Source organism: Pan troglodytes, chromosome 9 (genome assembly GCF_028858775.2).
Source record: "Pan troglodytes isolate AG18354 chromosome 9, NHGRI_mPanTro3-v2.0_pri, whole genome shotgun sequence".
Lineage (NCBI taxonomy): Eukaryota > Metazoa > Chordata > Mammalia > Primates > Hominidae > Pan > Pan troglodytes.
Window position 1 is genome coordinate 75,312,163 of NC_072407.2, and position 21,473 is coordinate 75,333,635.

The 21,473-nt window shown below is 52.6% G+C and overlaps 1 protein-coding gene across 3 annotated transcripts in view; it reads left to right on the forward strand.

Moving 5' to 3' along the window:
• P2RY6 (pyrimidinergic receptor P2Y6) overlaps positions 1-20,052 on the forward strand; it is a 33,620-nt gene extending 13,568 nt beyond the window's left edge. For 2 of the 3 annotated variants that reach the window (XM_054661507.2, XM_009423729.5), the window contains exons 2-3: positions 17,988-18,073; positions 18,732-20,052. In XM_054661507.2, the coding sequence (XP_054517482.1) occupies positions 18,766-19,752 (987 nt within the window). In that variant the 5' untranslated portion in view covers positions 17,988-18,073; positions 18,732-18,765 and the 3' untranslated portion in view covers positions 19,753-20,052. The remainder of the gene's footprint in view (positions 1-17,987; positions 18,074-18,731) is intronic. The other variant, XM_508629.8, reaches the window with a different exon arrangement.
• The last annotated feature ends 1,421 nt before the right edge of the window (positions 20,053-21,473 follow it).

The following is a 21,473-nucleotide window of genomic DNA, read 5'->3' on the forward strand; positions in this document are numbered from 1 at the left end:
CATTTGTTATACCAGACAGTCGATAAACCTGGTTTTGGCTCCAGAAGGGGACACTATCTCTATCTTTATCTTCCAAGGCTGTCTGCTGTACAGATATCCTCGAAAAGATCGTCTGGAACAAAGGCAGTCTGTGTCTGCTCACAAGACATGCAGAAATCTGAGTGGCCCTTGGAGAATTGTCTCCCAATACAGTAGATGTGCTGGTCAAGGCTGAGTTTTGTTTGTTTGTTTGTTTGTTGTTATTTTGTTTGTCTTTTATTATGATAAAATATACATAACAAAATGTATGATTTTAATCCTTTTTGATTGTACAATTCACTGGTACTAAGTATATGCACATTGTTGTGCAGCCATCACATCACCACCATGCATCTCCAGGACTTTTTATTTATTTATTTATTTATTTATTTATTTATTTTTTTGAATAGTGTCTTGCTCAGTCACCCAAGCTGGAGTGCAGTGGCGCGATCTCGGCTCATCGCAACCTCTGCCTTCCAGGTTCAAGTGATTCTTCTGCCTCAGCTGGGATTACAGGCACACACCACCACGGCCAGCTAATTTTTGTATTTTTAGTAGAGACGGAGTTTCACCATGTTGGTCAGGCTGGTCTCGAACTCCTGACCTCAGGTGATCTGCCCACCCGCCTAGGCCTCCCAAAGTGCTGGGATTACAGGCATGAGTCACCGTGCCCAGCCCTCTAGGACTTTTTAAAGTCATCCACTGAAACTCTATGCCCATTAAATAATAACTCCCCATTCTCCCACCCTCTCAGCCCCTGGCAACCCCCACTCTACTTTCTGTCTCAATGAATTTGACTTTTCTAGGTACCTTATATAAGTGGAATCATACAGTATTTGTCCCTTTTTGACTGGCTTGTTGTACTTGGAATAAGGTTTCCAAGTTTCATCCACGTTGTAGTATGTATCAGAATTTCATTTTTTAAGGCTGAATAATAATCTACTGTATGTATATATCGCATTTTATTTATCTATTCATCCATCTACAGCTGTTTGGCTTGTTTCTACCTTTGGGCTATTGTGAATAATGCTGCTATGAACATTGATGTATAAACTTCTGTTTGAGTCCTTGCCTTCAATTCTTTTGGTTGGAATTCTAGGAGTAGAATTGCTGGATCATATAGTAATTTTATGCTTATTTTTTGATAAACAGCCATAATATTTTTCACAGAGACCACATCATTTTACATTTCCACAGTAATGCAAAGGTTTCCAGTTTCTCCACATCCTCCCCAACACTTATTTCCTAGGTTGGCCTTTTTTTTTTTTTTTAATAATAGCCATCCTAATGGGTGTGAAGTGTTATCTCATGGTTTTAATTTGCATACCCTATTGATTAGTAATGTTGAGCATCTTTTCATGTGCTTCTTGGCCATTTGTATATCTTCTTTGGAAAAATGTCTAAGTCCTTTGCTGATTTTTGAACTGGGTTGTTTCTTTTGCTGTTTAGTTTGTAGGAGTTCTTTATACATTCTAGATATTAATACCTTATCAGACATATGGTTTGCAAATATTTGCTCCCATTCTGTGGGTTGCCTTCCAACTCTGTCCTTTGATAATGTCCTTTGATGTACAATAGTTTTAAATTTTGATAAATTTCAACTTATTTAATTTGCTGTTGTTGTTGTTCTTGCCTATGCTTTTGGTTCAGGGTGGTTAGGGGTATTTTGGTTACAAGATACAAATGCAACTAGCTTAGGCAAGAAAATGTATATCAGTTTATGTAAATAAAAAGCCCAAGGTAGACCTAGATCTGACGTGGCTAGATCCAGCAGTTACAAGGATGCCATGAACATCTCTCTCCTGACTTTCCACTGGGTTCCTACATTCTCACTCAAGTTCCTTCCAGAAGCACCAGTCTTCCATGGTCTGCACAGCTAATAATCCAGGAGAAAAAGAGTGAGAGTCTTTCATGCTGGTTCCACAAAATTCCTGGGGCAAACTCTAATTGGTTGCCCCTGAACCAATCACTGGTGAAGGGTCTGGATGGATCCTGGGTCTGGTGACCACCTTGAATGAAGAAAATTGCCACTGAATGGGGCGAGAGTCTCCCAGTAGGAAGAGATGCAGGACAGGCAAACATTCCTCCCCAGAAAGAGTCCAGGAATCTGATGGGCAGCCAGGGTTGGGAAGCTCTGCTTAGAAGGGTGTCCCTTACCTTAGGCTTCCTGTGAGGGGCCTGGGAGAAGTAGAAGGAATCCTTCTATTTGATCACTGAAGATTTCCTAAAGGACACAGCATTTATGAGGCCCTGTGACTGATGGAAGGGCAAGGCCAGGGCAAGCTGGGCCCCAGGCAGGTTGGGTCAGAGCAGTAGAGGGACTGGATTTCCCTGCCACCTGAAATCCTTCCTACCCCAGCCCTGCTCTGTTGTAGGGGCTAAGAATATGCACTCTGGAACCAGGCTGCCTGGGTTCAGACTAGCCCAGGAGTCATTCTTTCTTCCTGTGCTACCTTGAGCTAATCTTTGTGGCTTGGTTTCCCCACTAGAAGAATAAAATGAAAATAATAACCAGTCCCACCTTGCGGGGTCCTTATGAGGATTAAATGGGGCAATGCACATCTGGCACACACTAAGGCTTCAATAATTGTATTATCATCATTATTAGTTTGGGCCTCTTTTCAAGCACATCCAGAGCAGCTCCAGCTCTGTTCACCATCCTTCAACAGGCCTCTCACAGACTCTGCCTTTTGCCTCTACATACACTTGACGATTTCACTGCCACCTCCTCACTGAGCCTTCTCTCCTGTGGAACCATCCCTCCATGCCTGTGTTCTGGTAGGACTCTGGGGCACTGACTCTGGGGCTTTGGGTTATAGATCTTCAGGTAGATGTCCCTTGTCCCCACTGAACACCTGTGGGCAGGACCTGGGCCTCCCCTGTCCCTGAGTTTACAATGGGAGTTGGCCAGCCACAGATGTGGGGAGAGGGAAGTCCAGTGGTGGAAACAGCACTAACGAGGGGGAAAAGAAGAGCAGGAACTGAAAGTAAATCAGAGTCCAGCAGGTCGCGTGCAAGGGGCAGGAATGGGAGCTGAGAGTGGAGAGGTCAGCAGGGACTGGGTTTGCCTTTATCCTCAGGCACTGGGAAGATATAGAGAGGGCGTAGAAAGAGAAACAATGAAGTCAGACTTTTGCTGAGCCAGGGTCCATCTGGCCACAGAAAGGGGCTGGACTGGCCCTGGAGATGGAAAACCAGAAAGCACAAGAAGGATGTGGTCTAGGTTGGGGGAGGGGCCGTGGGGTGAGAGAAGAGAAGTTTGAAATGTGAAAATGGAGCACAAACAGGGCTTGGTGATTGACATGAAGTGGGACCTCAGTTTTTCCACCAGAGAAATGACAAATCCTGCCCATCTGGCCTCTCCAGGTGGGATTAGAGGACAGCGGGCTCTTGGCACTGACCACTCTAAATGGCCAGTAACTATGTCTGCTATATCAGCTCATCCGCTCCCTCAGCCCATCCTCATGCCCTGGTACAGTCCAGGTCAAGCACAGACCAGACACTCAGGGTGCTAGGTCAAGTCTGTAAGCTCCAAGAACCAGAGTTGGGCTTCACCACCCAAGCCCACCCTGGGAAAGCCAGTGGGGCACAGACTAGCTGAGCTGTGCTGAGGACATCTGTCTCCCTTGGGCAGGGTGGGGCCCAGGGTCCTCCATCCAAGAAGGGACCAGCCCACATTCACAGTGATCTGGAGCAGGTGGCACACAGTTCCTTCCTGTTCTATTCTGCTCAGCCATGGCTTACAGACACAGGCTAGGATGGAAGGGAAGTGACCCCTGGGAACTGTGCTGGGCACAAGGGCCAAGCAGGAGCCAGACAGTGGTGCCATTAGAACTCCACCCCTCACCAGCTGAGTGTCCTCGGGAACTGTGAATCCAGCTGCCCGGGGGCAAGGCCAGGCCTGGGAACCAGGTACTCTGTCTCCCACAGCTGACATCCCATGTCCAGATGACGGTGCTATCCCAGGAGCCGAATGTCTCTCCTCTCTTGGCCTCAGTTACCCTCACTGCAAAATGGGTGCAAAGGCGAGGAGAGAACTCTGGAAGCTCTAAGGGCTCCCCTCCCCAGTCTGTCTGATGGAGGAGGGCCTGCATGGGTCTGGCAGTTGGAGCAAGTCATCCTTCTACTCCTCCAAGTCCCCTGCTACCAAAGCCATGCCTTTGCTGCCCCTGGAGAGGAGAGCCAGGCTGGAGCATCAGGCTTGATGACTGGACACAGAGATGGGAGGCTCCCCACCAGCTCCCTGCAGGGCTACAGCATCCTCTTGCCTGCTCTGGACCTCAGCTTTCCACCTGTGACCTGCGGGCTGGTGTGGGACATCTGTCTTTCCACTACTCTGGCTGTCAGGGCTTGTTAGGGGGCAGGGGAGACTGCTGTGAGCCTGCCATTTGAGATCCTTGATGTGAGCCTACCACTGGTTGGTCCCTGGAGCCTCCCCATCCCACGGCCACAACCCCATTTGAGGCTCTATTTTCTCTGAATCTAACCACAACCAATTCATCCTCCAACTAGCAGCCCAAGGGACCTTCTAAGTCTCAAATTTGATCATGCCTCTGCCCTGCTTTAGAAAGGGGTCTCCCAATGAGGACTTTCTTCAGCTGGCACCCTCAATGCAGAGGCCACATGTGTAGCCTGGCATTTTGAGGCCTGTTGGGCCTGGCCCTAATGACCCCACAGCCTTATCTCCTGCAAGGCCCCTCAGCACCTGCAAACACAAACACTTGCAGGTACTCTGAGGTCCCACATCTCCAGCAGGTCTCTCTGCCTGGAGCACCTGCCTTTTTCTTTCCACACTCCACCAAAGCATCACCTCCTCCAGGGAGCCTTGCTTGATACCACAGACAGGGTTAGAGGCCTCCTTTGTCTTCCCAGAGACCCATGTGTCTACATCTTCATCTGTCTTTTCCACTAACGGGAGCTCCTCAAAGGACAGAGCCCAGAGAGGTGCCTGCATATTGTAAGACTCCTTGTAAATGCATGGCAAATGAATGAATGAATGGAGGAGGGAGGGAGGGAGGAAGGGAGCAAAGATTGCAAGGGAAGTCATTTCTCATGAGTTTGGCTGGCCTATGATAAAATTATGGGTGATAATAGAAGCCCCACTGAGCAAATACTTCCTGTGCACCAGGTATTGGGCTAGGTGATCTAGATCCATTATTTCATTTGAGCCCCCAGTGATGCTGTGACTGTTGACAATACTTAAAATTAAGGACTCAGAGGCTCAGAGAGGTAAAGTCACAGCTCATAAGTTGCAGAGTCAGGACGGGAACCCCCAGGTCTGTTGGGTGCCAAGCTTTGCAGAGGGAACAGTGATGGGTGACAGAGGGGTACAAATTCTGGTATTGGGCATTTGGATCTAATTCCATGGGCTGGGGTTTGAAGAACTCTGGGTTTTCTGGGGAGCTCTGAGGAGAGACCTGTTCCAGGAGTGAATCCTCACATTTTGTATCCCCAGGGGCAGTAATCTGGGGAGCCCTGTACCCCAACCCTCACCTACTCCATAAGCAACGACCCCTCCTATTCTGTGACAGAAACCATTGATGTTTTCTCAAACCAGTGTCACAAGCTATGCAAAGGTATCATCCCAACCAGTCACCTCCCTAATCCCCTGCTAAACAGATGTCCTGGAGGTGCCCCTGCCGGCCCTGATCCCCACCCACCTTCCAGGCAGAGTCCAGGCCCTTTCCTGGAAGCCAGAGAGGTGGCTCTCCTCCCCTAGCCCTGCACCAGCACTGGGTGGTGCTCAGGGACGTCAAGCCCAGTCAAGCTCAGTGGCCTGTTTTCTCCCCAAGGCCTGTGTTTTCAAGATCACTTTGGAGATTTCCTTGTGGATGGAGCTCAGACAGTTGCTGGCTCCTTGGTTCCATCTTGCCAGCCTCACCCAGAAGACAGAGTGCCCACTGCTCTTCCCGGAGCTGGGCTCAAAGGCTCCTTGCTCTGCCCTGGGCCTGACTGTAAGTGTGTGAGAAATGGGTGCAGGGAGGCAGGGCTTGTGGGTGACTCTTCCAGAAGCTTGATTGCACAGGGAGGAAGAGGAACAGACGGAGAGGCACGAGGGGTCAAGGAAGACATTTTGCTCAGATGAGAGAGGGACTGGGGAGTGGGAAGTGTTTGGGCTGAGGGGAAGGAACCAGCAGATGCAGCACGGGGAAGGTGCTGAAGAGAGGGCAGGAGGTGGTACCTGGGGTCCCGCGGGGCTGTGGATGGGTGAGGAGAGAAGGTGCAGACACACGGGTTTAGTTGGACAGTGGGAAGCTGAAGGCAACCCCTCTGAAAGGCTGTCTGCTTTGAAGGAGGAATTGAGGGCTGGTAGAGTTGAGGGTATGGGGCTGACAAGAAAGATGGGGCCAAGGCTTAGAAGACAGAGGAGGGAGGATGCCCTAGGACAGACAAAAGGTTGGGGACCCAGCCAAGTGGGGCAGTGACAGGGTCTGCAGGGTCTGCAGGGCCTCAGGCACTCAACCAAGTCATGTCCTCCAGCTCTACTCAGCCCCACAGTGCAGGATGGAGCAGTCTGGTGGCACCATGAATGAGGGACGCGAATTGACTGGTTGTGTTCATGGGAATCCTGGGTCCTGGTGGGGAGGCCTAGGCTGGCAAGGGAAGGGAGAGAAGCCAGGAAGATCCTGGGCCGGGGCCCCGGTGCAGAGGGAGTGATCCTGTGCAGGGAGGTGAGAGTACCAGAGAAAACCTCAGGCAGGGCAGGAGGGAGATGCAGGCTGCCTAGCCCTGCCAGGCGAAGTTCTATTCACCCGTCTCAGCTGGGACTGTTCACAGCCCAAATCTCACACACACGGCCAGGCAGAAGCAGCCCCAGGGCTGGCTTAAAGGCCTTTGGTGCTCATGTTTAATCTCTATCTGCTCCCAATCCCCAATAAACACGTACTCTTAAGTACAAACTACAGCTTGCTACATGAATAGCCTCAAGCCAAGACCCCCGTGCACCCAGTCCTCTCTGTGTAGACATAACTGAACCACGTCTGGAATTTATTTGTTCATTCACTCAACAAATATTTATTGAGAACCTACTATATGCCAGACACCGTCCTAAGTACATGCAGCAGTGAAAAAAAAAACACGAAAACCCCTGCCCTGGTGGAGTTTATGTTCAGTCAGGAGAGAGAGACGATAACCAATAAATAAGTAGAACAGTGTATTAAAAGATTTTAAATGCTAAGGAGAAAAATATAGCAGAGAAGGGGTGTAGGAATCACACATGCGCATGTGTTGGGTAGGGGGTTATAATTTTAGCTTAGAGTGGTAGGAGAAGGTCCCATGGAGAAGGTATCATTCGAGTGACCACCTGAGGGGGTCTGTCCTACGTCCCTTTTTTGAGACAGGGTCTCGCTCTGTAGCCAAGGCTGGAATGCAGTGGTGTGATCATAGCTCACTGCAGCCTTGGCCTCCCAGGCTCAAGCGATTTTCCCACCTCAGCCTCCCAAGTAGCTGGGGTTACAGGCACACGCCAACACACCCAGTTAATTTTTAAACATTTTTTGGTAGAGACAGGCTTTCTCTATGTTGCCCAGCCTGGTCTCGAACTTCTGGGCTCAAGTGATCCTCCCGCCTTGGCCTCCCAAAGTGCTGAGATTCCAGGCGTGAGCCACCACACCCGGCCTGTCCTGTGTTCTTCATGCATACTCCACAGCAGGAGCCACTTGTTGCCTGCTGACCTCCTACATTGCACTCTGAATAAGGTAGTTGCCCCTGACTTTGATCTCTTCCTCCCAGGCCACCCCTTGGACACCCACAAAGTCCTCTTCCTCCCACACTGGACTGGCCACAAACAGGCCAGTTTGAGGGTGAAGATTTGGGGTTTGGCAACAGGCAGTCCTGCTGATTGGAAGATCACTGACGGATTGGTGGCCCTGGCAAGTAACTAAGCTGTTGGGGGCCTTAGTTTCCTCCTCCCAATAGAAGAGACTATGCCCCCCTTACAGGCCCCAGGCAGGCAATGAAACAGGACAGAGGGTAGCAAAGGGTTTTGTCTTCAGGTTTGAAAACAGCCACAGACCACGGCCTCATCCTTGAGGATCCACCACTAGGTCTCCCGGGACCTGGACATGTGCCTGAAATTGCCTGGTGAGAATGAAGACCAATAGATGGATGGTCTTGGGACAATCTCTGCAGGGTGTCCTGGGGCAGCCAAGCTATATGGCCCCAGAGGCAAGCTGGACTGGTGTGGGAGAGCAGTCACTAGGGACAGATCTCGGGGCTTGGTGTGACAAAGCATATCTTCCAGTGAGCTTTCTCAAGGTGGAATGCAGTGGCCTAGGAGAGGAGTGAGCTCCCTGCAATGGGAAGTATGCAGGCAGGGGCCAAACAAGCCCAGTCAGGAAGGCTTCAGAGAGCCCCCTTCTCTGAGGGGATGGTGGGGAGACCTCTGGGTCAGGTGACCTTAAGGCCTCCCTAGCCCTGAGGGTCCAGAACTCAGAGGCCTGTCATTGACCCCTGGGTCCAGCTGGATGTCTTATCTCTGCCAGGTGGGCTCAGGCCCCAGGAAGAGCTAGGGATGATCAGAGCAGGAATCAAGGCAGGGGCTGCCTTTCATGGGAGGGGAGGAGTTCCCCGAGGCTCCCCTTCCACACCCAAACCTTACCTGTACGAGTTGTGGACAAAACTGCCTACCTTCGGGCCTCAGGGTCTGCCTGGGAAATGGGCAGGATCATAACCCACAATAACCACTTGGCGGGGTTGGTGGTCTGCCTTTCCTGAGGTGGGGACTGGGGGACCCAAGCAGTCTCAGAGGTGCTACTCCTGAACCCATTACCTTCATTCTCCTTGACAAATCTTCTCTGTCATCAGTCAAGACAAAGATTAAAAAAAAAAAAAAAAATGGAACCAGGCAGCACCGAGGACAGAGCCCCGGCACTCATCTTTATAGACTGGATCCAGTCATCCAACATTTCCCAGTGCCTGTTGGGCCAAAACCTATACTGGTCTCTGAGGCTCCAGAGGCAAAGCAGACCTTGTCCCCTGTTCCTAGCAGAGTTAGAGAAGGAAAGGGAGGGAGTCTGACACCGCCCCTTCGACTGGTCTTCTTCTCTGCCCTGACTCTTGACCTCCATTTCTTTGTCCTTTTTTAAGCCACTCTTCCTGAGAGACAGGTTGTCATGGTGGATTTATAGTGCACTTTGGGCAAGTTCCTAACCTCTCTGGCCTCAGTTTTCTCGTAGGGAAATGTCACCTGTCTTCCTGGGCACAAGGTGCAGATCTACAGGCAGGACTCCTAGTTTCAAGTGACAGAATCCTAGGTTAAATGGATTGAGGCAAAAAGGGAGTTTATCAGCTCATGACACCAAAGGTAAAACCTCAGGCACAGCTGAAACCAGGCTCTCAATGCTGTTCTCAGGAAATGATGCATCCCCATCTCTCATCTCTGCCATTCCTTGGCTTTCTATATGGATAGTCTCCTCCCTGGTGGCAGTATCTCTGTCGCCCAGGACAGTGCCTGGAACTTAGTTCACTTGGCTCCAGCAGCTCCTGCCTCACTTTCTACTAACTTTGCAAATATTGTGGAAGACCTGTCTCCTTCCTGATGCCCCAGTAAAAGCGCCAGAATTGACTCTGAGGCATGCAGTGAAGGTCACTCCTCCACCCTGAGCCAGTTACAGGCCTGAGGGGCCCACTCTTCTCTCATTGGTAGGCTTAGATCACAGACCCATCACTCCCAGATCCCCAAGACTCTAGATGGGAGAAGGGGGATCCCCCAAAGGAAAATCAGAGGGCAGCGTTGTCATCATAAGAGGGGGTCTGGGAACTGGGTGGGAAGAAGCTACAGAGGGGCTGAACAATGACTGCCAGGCTAGCCAGGTGGCTGGACCTGGGCCATCTCTCCCCCCACGGACTGGAGCCTGGTTATCTGGGAGGATGGGCGGATCCTGAAGGCACTAACTGTGGCCATCAGCCAACTGCACTACTTGCAGCTAAGCAGCAGGTTCCTTCTCAAAGGGAGAACCAAGTGGCCTCTCCCACAAGGAGACAAACAAATGGGACAGCCTGGTTGTCCAGGCAAGGCACAGAGAGCTTCTCCCACTAGCTCCAGGGGAGAGTTTTTTAGGAGGCCCTGGGGATCTCCTGGAGCACTGGGTGGGAGGTGCAGTGGCCCTATAGGCGTGGACTTATACAGGCTGGGCACCACAGGCCGTCCCTCTGCTCACCAGGGGCTGCCCTGTCACAGCTGCTCCCTGGGCCTCTGTGCTATCCACACAGTTCCTCAGTCTCAGGGCTGCCCTTGACCTCTCAGCCCTGTGCCCACCGGGGCCGCGTGGTCTCTAACCCTCTTCATTCACATTCCCAAGAAAGAACCTCTTGCTAACTTTGCTATGCCTCAGTCACCTCATCTGTAAAGTGGAAACAGTAGTTGTGAAGAGTGAATGAGACACGGCACATCAAGCATTTTGCACAATGCTTGGTGCATCGTTAGTGCTCAATGAATACATGTGTCCAGGTTGTGGTGGGACTTGTGGGTGCACTCTTGGGCAACTGGGGCCCCTCATACATAGTGGGGTCTTGGGAGATGCAAGTTCCATCTTTGCTAAGCTTGAAGAGGCTGGAGAGAAACCAAAGGAAGCAGCCCCAACCCCCAAATTCCCCAAAGCTGCAGCTTCCTCTTCCTTTCACTGAAAATGGCTGTTTCAGTTTTAGCTTTAATTCCTGTTGAGTGGGAGGTTGAGAAGGGGAAGTGGGAAAGGAGTAGAAAAATCAGGGTCCCTGCCTTCCACGTTCCCTTCTGCCAGGTCTGTCCTTCTGTAGCCAGCCAGATGCCACAGGTAGGACCAGAACTCCTCCAGGTGAGAGGACTGCTTCCGGCCCTCTGTCTTCTGGGTGCCAGGGAGGCACTGGCTTTAGGAATCTGGCCTCAAGCTGGCCTCAGGTGGGCTCCAGGGGCAACGCTGCTTCAGGCTAGAGGCTGCCCAGAGTCAGGATTGGGTTGATGACTGGGGCACAGAGGGTATAGTGACCCTGTATGGTAGGTAGGTACCATAAGTAGCCCTGTTTACCCAGGCTCAGAGAGGGTAGGTGGCTCTCCCTAGGTCACACAGCAAGTTGGTGGTCGATCCCAGCCTGTCTGACTCCTCAGGGGAAGGAAGCGAACTCTTGACCCCTGACATCCTGTGCCCTTTCTGCTAACTCACCGGCCAGGGGCCAAGCAAGGGGGTTTCCAGGCCTTTATTTCCCAGCAGGCAGGCAGGCCAAGGTTAGGAAGCCTCTTCCACATCCAGCCTGGTCTGAGCTGGTTCCTGCCTCAGCTGGCTGGCAGACAGTGACTCAGGCTTCCAGCTCCTGCCTTTGGCCAACAGGTCCCCTCATCCATGCTAGATATGAAGGCCTCAGGGGATGGGGGAGGCTGTGGGGTCATGTAAAGTTTATCCTGAGACCATAGGATCTACGCAGCCTGAAGGGCTAGGCCCCTTGTCATTTCTTCCTATGTCCATACTGAGTCGCTCCTGCTCTAGAACTGACCCCATGGTTGTCGCCTGAACTGAAAAAAGGAAACTGGAAGAGGCTGTCTCTGCTGTGAGGGGAGGGGCTGCCGTGTTTTGCCAAAGGTGTACCCGGGTGGAGATGGGCGGTGGATGCCTGAGGCCAGGGCCTCTACATCAGACAGACAGGGCTTGGTGCTGACCCTGTCATCCCTGCCACGTCCCCAGTGGCTCCTGTGACCACATCGACCAGGGTGAGGACCTGAGAACGAGAGCTTCAGCTCATCTGGGGAGGGTGAGTGGAAGGAAGGTTGGAGAGTGGGTCAAGAGGAACTGAGACTGGAAACCCAGTCCGGAGGCTGCTCAGTGCCAGCCCCGAGGGGAGGCCCCCCACTGTGGGCAGACCAGCCTTGCCCTCACCCCTCCCTGGCTGTGTGACGGAACGGGGCTGGCTGTCCTCTGGCGCCATCTCATGGCTACAGGGTCTCAATGCAGGGAAGACCTAACTCCCCTGGGAATCCCCAGATCTGAGCATCCAAGCTCCGATTTTGGGGGGAACAATGGAGAAGGGGGCCTTAGGGTCAAGAAGAACATGTTGAAATGCCACCTGGCTGGGATAGCTTGGAAAACTCACTGGCCCTTCCTGAGCCTTAGTTTCTTCATCTATAAAGGGGAGGGAATAATCCACCCCCCACCAAATTGCCCAGAACTGCAGATAAAACATCTGGCACAGAATAGGCATTTAAGAAACAATACTGGCCAGGCACGGTGGCTCATGCCTGTAATCCCAGCACTTTGCGAGGCCGAGGCAAGTGGATCACCTGAGGTCGGGAGTTCGAGACCAGCCTAACCAACACGGAGAAGCCCCATCTGTACTAAAAGTACAAAATTAGTCTGGTGTGGTGGCACATGCCTGTACATCCCAGTTACTTGGGAGGCTGAGGCAGGAGAATCGCTTGAACCTGGGAGGCGGAAGTTGCAGTGAGCCAAGATCGTGCCATTGTACTCCAGCCTGGGCAACAAGAGTGAAACTCCGTCAAAAAAAGAAAGAAAGAGAGACAGAGTCAGAGAGAGAGAGAGGGAAAGAAAAGAAAGAAAGAAAAGAAAGGAAGGAAGGGAGGAAAGAAAGAAAGAAAGAAACAAAAAAGAAAGAAAGAAAGAAGGAAAGAAAGAAAGAGAAAGAAAGAAAGAGAAAGAAAGAAGGGAAGGAGGGAGACTGGCTGGGCACAGTGGTGCATGCCTGTAATCCCAACACTTTGGGAGGCCAAAGAGGGAGGATCTCTGCCAGAAGAAGGCTCTGCCTTGGAGGTTCATGACGGGCCAGCCCCTCTCAGGCCTCCCATCTGAGGCCCCCTCTTTGCAGAGCTCATCCATTGCTCTGGCTTCTATATTTATTTATTTCTCACAGAGGTTAAACTCATTCCCCACTTCTGTGCCTTTGCCCACACTGGGCCTCCTGTCTGCGATGCCCTTTTCAGCCTTGTTATGTGTCCAGGTCCCTCTGGCCCTTCAGTGCCCAGCAATGGACATGCTTTCTCCATGAGCTTTGCAGGTTACTCCCTCCCAGGTGCACCCATGGCCTCTCAGACCTGAGTGTTCCCTCCCGGGCCCTGCCCCCTCCTCTAGGCCTAGCCAGGTCCATGGGCAAAGCTAAGGCCCGGTGAGAGCAAGGCAGTTCCTTGGCTCCGATTCAGTCATCCTTAGATTCTTTGAAGTCCCAAGCCCTAGGATGCTGTGGTTCCAAGGTCCTGAGAGCCCTCAAACCTAGACTCTGTTAGGAAGGCAAAGAACTAAAAGGCCAGTGGGTAATGGGTACTCAGTGGTTGTTGAGGTGCCAGGCCAGGCCTCTTGTATGTCCTTGAACCCCTGAGAAGAGGGTGAGGAAGGGGCAGCTGGCCTTAGTTTCTTTCTCCATCTGTCAAGTGGGACCCCATGAGCCTTTCCTTCCCCTCTGAGGTTAGTCCAAGTGCTCTTATCTGAGCAGAGCGGTGGGATTAGGGGTCTCCAGATCTGCACGTCTGGGTGGATAAGGCATGATAGGGACAGCTTTGTGTTTCCCATCCATCCAGGTTGCAGGGACTGAGACCACTTAGGCTTCTTACCCAAGCCTTGCCCTGCCCTGCCTTGGGGCCAACACCTCCCAGGAGTCCTCAGAGCTGTTCCCATTCCTGGGACAGTGACCCGCCCTGCTGGGAGTGGGTACGGGAGGTTGTCCCAGGGACCCAGCAAAGGACTGGCTGCTGAGCTGAAGGCCACCTTGCTCTCCTGGGCCACAGCACAGGTCAAATCCAACCAGGAGGTCCACACTCAGCTGGCAGAAGTGACCTCTTAGCACAGGCCTGAGCAAGCACTAGGTGCTCAACCTGTGCACAACTGACCAAGTGTTTACCAGAAGTTCAAATCTGATTTTTCTCAGTGTGATCCAAACTTTGGGTTCCCACTCTGTTCCTCAATCCCCTTGCCTGTAAAAATGGCTTTGGGGTGAGATCGATGCCTTTAAAGGCACCTTCAGCTCTGATGCTCTAGGCTCTAGGAGTCTCCTCTGCACCTCCCAGGGTAGAAGATGAGCCACCCTGAGTGGCACTTCATCCTCCCAGCACACTGGTGATCAGTATGACCATATTCTACCGAGGAGGCTCAGAGAAGGGAAGGGGCTTATCTAGTCAGTGACTGGGGGCAAAGGTGGAGTAAGAACCTGGGCCTCAAACTCCCAGGGCAGCATTCTTTCCCCACACCATCCTCCCGTGCCACCTGCCTTGCTGCCTCAGCTGCTCCAAATCAAAGCCCACCTCCTCCAGGTCGCCCTCTTGGAATGCTGCTTCCCCCTCTGGAGCTGGCCTCCCTGGGACAGTGAGGAGCCACATCCCCTGCTCTGGTCTCCTAACAGCTCTGAGGCCAGTTTGGTGGTGAGGAGGGGCTGGGGTGGATGAGGCAGCTGGGTCCTCAGGGGCATCACATCTATCTCCACAGCCCACGTCCATCACTCCTCATGCGCTCTGCGCCTGCCGTGTGGAAGGGGCAGTCGCTGTGAAATGGGGGAATGTGGGAGGATCTGGTGACACATAGTAGGTACTCGATAAGTGTGTGTGGAGAAAAGGAGAAGAGGGAAGCGGGGGGAGAAGGCGGCTGAGTAAGTTTGTATGTAAGTGGATTGCCACATGGAGGGATGGGTAGATGGACATGTTGGTGAGTGAGCTATTGAATGAGGGAAGGCAGGCTAGATGGGTGAGTGAATGGCTGGGAGGAGGAATGGACACCCCATGGCTCTGAGTGTTATAGCTAAAGGAGGAGCCATGAGCTCCCTAATCACTGCCCTACCCATTTGACAACTGAGAAGACTGAGAGAGGGCTGAGCAGAAAGAAAATTCCTGATTCTGTGGGGCTGGCAGCTTCTGGTTCTCCCCTACCCCTCCTCCTCTGCCCCCATCCCCCTCTTTCCCCTGCTGGGGTAGGGGAGTATTCCGGGAAGGACGCCTTTTTTCCACCTCCTTGCTCCTCTAAGCCCAGTTTCCGCCAGGCACTAGGCGTGGTGTTGGGGATGGCAGGGAGCCGGTGGCCCCCACAGGGGCTCTTTTAGTCAGAGACAGCCCTGCCAGGAAACAGAGGAAGCTGCTCACTCTGTCAGAGAAGTTGCAGCCTAGCTGAGGGCAGGAGAGTGGGGAGCCTCAGGTCTGGCTTCCCTTTGCCCCAACACACTTGGGACCACCAGCGTGCTGCAGGGACAGGAGGCTGCCTGTGAGTGTCAGTGCATCTTGGGGCCATGGGCCAGTGCAGGGGTTGCGGGGGGTGGTGGGGGGAGGTGGACACAAGGGACTGTGACTTCGGGTAGGTAGGCTGGGTTCAGCATTGACTTAAAGGAGGGCCACAGAGTTAGGAGGCCCAGAGGAAGGGATTCCACCCAGCTGGGGGGATAAAAAAAGGAAGAAGCAAGGTGAGATCTGGAGCTAGATAGACACTTAGGGTTTTGATGAATGGAGATTAGTTGAATGGCACTTTGTGTGAAGGGAACAGTGGAGATGGGGAGGCTGGAAAGGGATTCTGGCTCTCTGGCTGCCACTGGCTGTGTGGGAGTCTCCATGTCTTGGGAATGTGTGACAAAAGAGGAAGGGGCAAAGGCAGAGTGGCCCTGGCGTACTTCAGATAGGACTGGAGGGCTTGGCAGGGTCTTGAATGTCAGGAAAATGGTTTGGGCTTTTCCCCCAAAGGGCAGAGGGATGCAGAGAAGGATGTAGTCAGAGCCACTTGTTAGGAAGCCCCCCACCATGGGCAGAGTCCAGCCCAGGAAGAGGCTGGGGTCTAGCCTGGTCCAGGACTTAGGACCCAAAAGCTAGTGACAGATGTCAGCGCCAAGGTCAGCTGCTGCCTGGAGGTGGGAGCCAAGAGCACCCTCCTTGAGGCCGGCCCCTGCCAGGAACTGGAAGAACAGCTCAGCTCTCCTAGGTCCTCAGAAAGTAGACAAGAGAGCCCAGGCAATGGCCAGGCCTGTCTTTCCTGACACAGCCCTGAAGGTTTTCCCAGAGAGCTGTGCACCGGATCCCCTCCTGCAGCCCCCTGCCTCCTTCCAAGAGGGAGGGGAGGGGGTCCCAGGAGGATCAGTCTCACCAGGGTGTGGGAGCGGCACACTGCAGTCCCCAGTCATCTGAGACAGAGGGCTGTCCCTGGGGGTGGGATCTGAGGGTGCAGGCCTCCCAAAGGAAGGTTGAGGGACGCAGCACCCCTCTAGCATGTTCTCCTCCGCACCACAACCCTCTTCCCTTGCAGACTGGTCTCCTCAGACCCTGTGTGAGGAGAGGGGTCAGGGAGGGGCAGAGGCTGCCTCTTGAAAGCCAGCCCCACCGAACCAGCAGTTTTCTTTCTCCTCAGATTTCTTTGTCAGACCCTGTATGAGAGGAGATCAGTCTGCAAGGACAGAGGGTTATGGTGAGGAGGGGAACATGATAGAGGGGTGCTGTGTTCTTCAACCTTCCTCCTCACCCGGAGTGTCCTTACACCCTTTTCCACTCATGGAAATCCTCCTCAACCACCCAGGCCTTGCTCTGTCTTTCATTCTGCTCTGAAAAGTCTCTTCCATCAGGTGGCTCACACTGGTCTCCTCCATCAGACTAGCATATCTGTATCTGTATCCCCATATCTCCATGTCCACCTATACACTATGCCCTCATGTATCTAGCTGGCAGGGAGGACTCCGTGAATCCCTGTCATGTGAAAACAAGAGAATGTACATGTGAATGAGAATGGCCTGAACCAATGAATGAAGAGATGAGTGGACATTCTCTGCCTGTGCTAATCCTGGCTTCCTGGCTATGCTATGGTGGGCTGCTATGTTTCTTCCTCTGGCCTCCCCATTGTGCCTACCTTGTCCTAGCTGGGCACCCAGCACCCCTAGCATATGGGCTAAAGTCCCACAAAGAATCTTTGATAACTGAGAGTGACATGGGATGTGGGCTGCAGACTATAGAATCCAACATTATCATTTTGCCCAAAAATAGGATAAAATAGCTCCAGCAAAATGAAATTGCAAGTTGGGACAAATGTATTTTTCTCTAATATAACTTTTAAAAATCCCATAACCTTACTTAGTAGGTACAGTAAGAACAGCAAACACTTGGCCCCATGCCAGGCACTGATCTTCACAACAATCTTATAAGGCAGGTACTCTCTCATCTCATTTTACAGATGGGGAATCTGGAGAACAGAGGTTAACTAGTATGCCCAAGACCACAGAGCTCATCCATGGCATAGCTGGGACTTGAACCTGAGCATCTGGATCAGAGTCCATATACTTTGCCTGAACCCTTTACCACCCACTGAGTGCATTTGCAGGACTTCATATTTTTTCTGGGCTTCAGTTTTTCCATCTGTAAAATGGCAGGAGAGGAGGATTAGATTCACTATCTCAAAGGCCCATTGGATTTAAGTTGCAAATTTTCTCTAGACACCAGTAATATGGCAATGTCAGTTTCGAGGTGAGTGTCTAGGAGTCAGACTTACCCCATCAGGGAACCCCTTAGGGTATTTGTGCTGCTGGCTCTCCCAAAACCCAGCCCGAAAGAATGAGAGGAGGGACAAGATGTAGAATGCAATGGCATGGCATTTATTGAACACTACTGAATGTCATCACCGCATATTTCACTGATGAGGACACTGTGACATAACCTGCTTCACACAGCATGGAAGTGGGGGAGCAACATTTAAACCCAGGCCTGCCTAGCTCTGAAGTTGGTCATGTAACCTCTACATCCCATGTCTGTGGGCTACACTAAGCTGTCTCTTCTGGATTGGGCAGTTGGGTTCTGGTTCTGACTCTGCTCTGAGTCACGAAGAAAGAAGGAGCAGTCCCTGCCCCTCGCTGTGCCTGGATTTCCATCTCTGGAAACAAACGGATGACTCGGTCCCTCACCCATCCGCCTTCAGGGACGCTGTTTTCACTCTGGGCACTAGGAGGCGCTGTGTTGTCAGAGGCTCGGCCAAACCTGCCTTTGTAGCCTCAAGTGGAAAGAAGCCTTGGGGAACTGGGTATCACCTCCTTCCCCTATTTTACAGATAACAAGACCTCTGCCAGAAGAACCATGGCTTTGGAAGGCGGAGTTCAGGCTGAGGAGATGGGTGCGGTCCTCAGTGAGCCCCTGGTGTGTGGACCCTTCGTATTGGTTAACTAAGAGTTATCAGGGCCCTTTTCCGCCCCAGACCCTGGGCGAAGATGCAGAGAGACACCAGACCTGGCCCCTCTTCTCAGGCAGGTCTCAGTCTGTGAGAGACATGCAGATCCACCATGACCAGAGTCTCCACACCCCAGTGAGCCCCTGGCAGCCCTGCACAGCATGATTTAGTGCTTCTAACCTCGTGACATCCCTGAGAGGCAGGTGCCGCATTCCCCCTTTTCTCGGGTGAAATGAAATCACCACCTCAAGGTCATATAGCAAATACATAACAGAGTTGGGATTCAAACCCAAGTCCATCAATCTCCACTAACAGAGAAAGAAACATATGATCAGGGTTTTGAAGGATGAATAGAAGTTCACTAGGAAGGCTGAAGGAAAAAAAATATATATATATATATAATATATAAACAAAATGAATCAGATTGCTCCCAAGAGTTAGCTTTATTGTATCCCAAGTTTTCTCAAAGTGAGGGCTCTGTGGGGCTTCACGGGGTGGTTAGAGTAGCCGAGTTGACAAAGTTAGTGCCCTCACTGTTCAGACAGGGAGATCAAGGCCCGAGGAGGGGCAGGGCCTGCTGGGTGGTGAGTGAGCATGTCACTGACAGACTGTGTATTGCTTTCCCAGCCTCCCTGAACATAGGAAACCCACCTGGGCAGCCATGGAATGGGACAATGGCACAGGCCAGGCTCTGGGCTTGCCACCCACCACCTGTGTCTACAGCGAGAACTTCAAGCAACTGCTGCTGCCACCTGTGTATTCGGCGGTGCTGGCGGCTGGCCTGCCGCTGAACATCTGTGTCATTACCCAGATCTGCACGTCCCGCCGGGCCCTGACCCGCACGGCCGTGTACACCCTAAACCTTGCTCTGGCTGACCTGCTATATGCCTGCTCCCTGCCCCTGCTCATCTACAACTATGCCCAAGGTGATCACTGGCCCTTTGGCGACTTCGCCTGCCGCCTGGTCCGCTTCCTCTTCTATGCCAACCTGCATGGCAGCATCCTCTTCCTCACCTGCATCAGCTTCCAGCGCTACCTGGGCATCTGCCACCCGCTGGCCCCCTGGCACAAACGTGGGGGCCGCCGGGCTGCCTGGCTAGTGTGTGTAGCCGTGTGGCTGGCCGTGACAACCCAGTGCCTGCCCACAGCCATCTTTGCTGCCACAGGCATCCAGCGTAACCGCACTGTCTGCTATGACCTCAGCCCGCCTGCCCTGGCCACCCACTATATGCCCTACGGCATGGCTCTCACTGTCATCGGCTTCCTGCTGCCCTTTGCTGCCCTGCTGGCCTGCTACTGTCTCCTGGCCCGCCGCCTGTGCCGCCAGGATGGCCCGGCAGAGCCTGTGGCCCAGGAGCGGCGTGGCAAGGCGGCCCGCATGGCCGTGGTGGTGGCTGCTGCTTTTGCCATCAGCTTCCTACCTTTTCACATCACCAAGACAGCCTACCTGGCAGTGCGCTCAACGCCGGGCGTCCCCTGCACTGTATTGGAGGCCTTTGCAGCGGCCTACAAAGGCACGCGGCCGTTTGCCAGTGCCAACAGCGTGCTGGACCCCATCCTCTTCTACTTCACCCAGAAGAAGTTCCGTCGGCGACCACATGAGCTCCTACAGAAACTCACAGCCAAATGGCAGAGGCAGGGTCGCTGAGTCCTCCAGGGCCTGGGCAGCCTTCATATTTGCCATTGTGTCCGGGGCACCAGGAGCCCCACCAACCCCAAACCATGTGGAGAATTAGAGCTCAGCTCAGCTGGGCATGGAGTTAAGATCCCTCACAGGACCCAGAAGCTCACCAAAAACTATTTCTTCAGCCCCTTCTCTGGCCCAGACCCTGTGGGCATGGAGATGGACAGACCTGGGCCTGGCTCTTGAGAGGTCCCAGTCAGCCATGGAGAGCTGGGGAAACCACATTAAGGTGCTCACAAAAATACAGTGTGACGTGTACTGTCATCAAGGGGTATGCTCCATGCTTTGAGTCACCAATGAAGCGGGTGAGGGAAGATGAGAGGGGGAAGTGAGAGCTTCTGGGAAGGGGCATTTGAGCTGGGTTTTGAGGGATGATTATGAGCTCTCTGGAGAGGAGTGATATTCCATTTATTTAGAAAGCCTTTACTGACACCTTGTGCTCAGGCCTGGGTTGGTTCTGGGGCCCTAGAAGAACCAGTCCTAGCCCTGGTCCATACAGGCTCCCAACTGCTGGAAGTACAGACTGGCACAGCAACATCAGGGTTGTGACAGAGGGAAGCATGGCTGGGGGGAGGGGGTACACAGACAGTGCCCATGACCCAGTCCAAGGAGTCAGGAAAGAGCTCTCTGAGGAGGGAGCATCTGAGCCAGATGTTGAGGGCTGAGTGGGAACTTGGCAAGCAGAAGTGGGGAGCACTTTAATGCAACCCAGGTATGCTCCATGCATATCCAGCTGGGCCAGCCTCGTGCTGGGCTCTGCCCTGGGCAGACAGGCAGAGGGCCAGAGCAGAGGACACATGGCCTTGCGTGTGTGAAAGCTGAGAAAATGGGAGCTGTGCTTCAGCCACCCTCCAGACAAGGGCAAGAGTTAGCCAGATGCTCCAGGCAGTGGGAAGCCAATGGAGGGATTAAGCGGCGGAAGCTTCTTAGAAGAGGCAGGGGGCGAAGTGCAGTGGCTCATGCCTGTAATCTCAGCAATTTGGGAGGCCAAGGAAGGAGGAATGCTTGAGCCCAAGAGTTTTAGACCAGCCTGGGCAACACAGTAAGACCCTGTTTCTACAAAAAAATATAAAAAATAGCCTGGTGTGGTGGTGTCTGACTGTAGTACTAACTACTCAGGAAGCTGAGGTGCTGAGTTCAAGATTACAGTGAGCTAGGATCACGCCAGTGCATTCCAGCCTGAGCGACAGAGGGAGACACTGTCTCTAAAAAAATTAAAATAAATCGGGAGCAGTGGCTCACATCTGTAATCCCAGCACTTTGGGAGGCTGAAGCAGGTGGATCACTTGAGGTCAGGAGTTTGAGACCAGCCTGGCCAACACAGTGAAACCCTGTCTCTACCGAAAATACAAAAATTAGCTGGGCATGGTGGCTGGTGCCTGTAATCCCAGCTACTCGGGAGGCTAAGGCAAGCGAATTGCTTGAACCTGGCAGGCGGAGGTTGCAGTGAGCCGAGATCACATCACTGCATTCCAGTCTGGGCGATGGAGCGAGAACCTGTCTCAAAAAAAACCGAAAACAAAACAAAACAAAACAAAATTAAATAATAACTAAGAAAAAAGAAAAGAAAAGAAGAAGGGATCAGCTTGAGCCAGGAGGAATTCAAAAAGCAGAGTGAAGCAGCTCTGGAGCTACTCCCTGTAGAAGGCATGGGCGTGATGTTTGCAAAACCCAGAGTTAGAAAT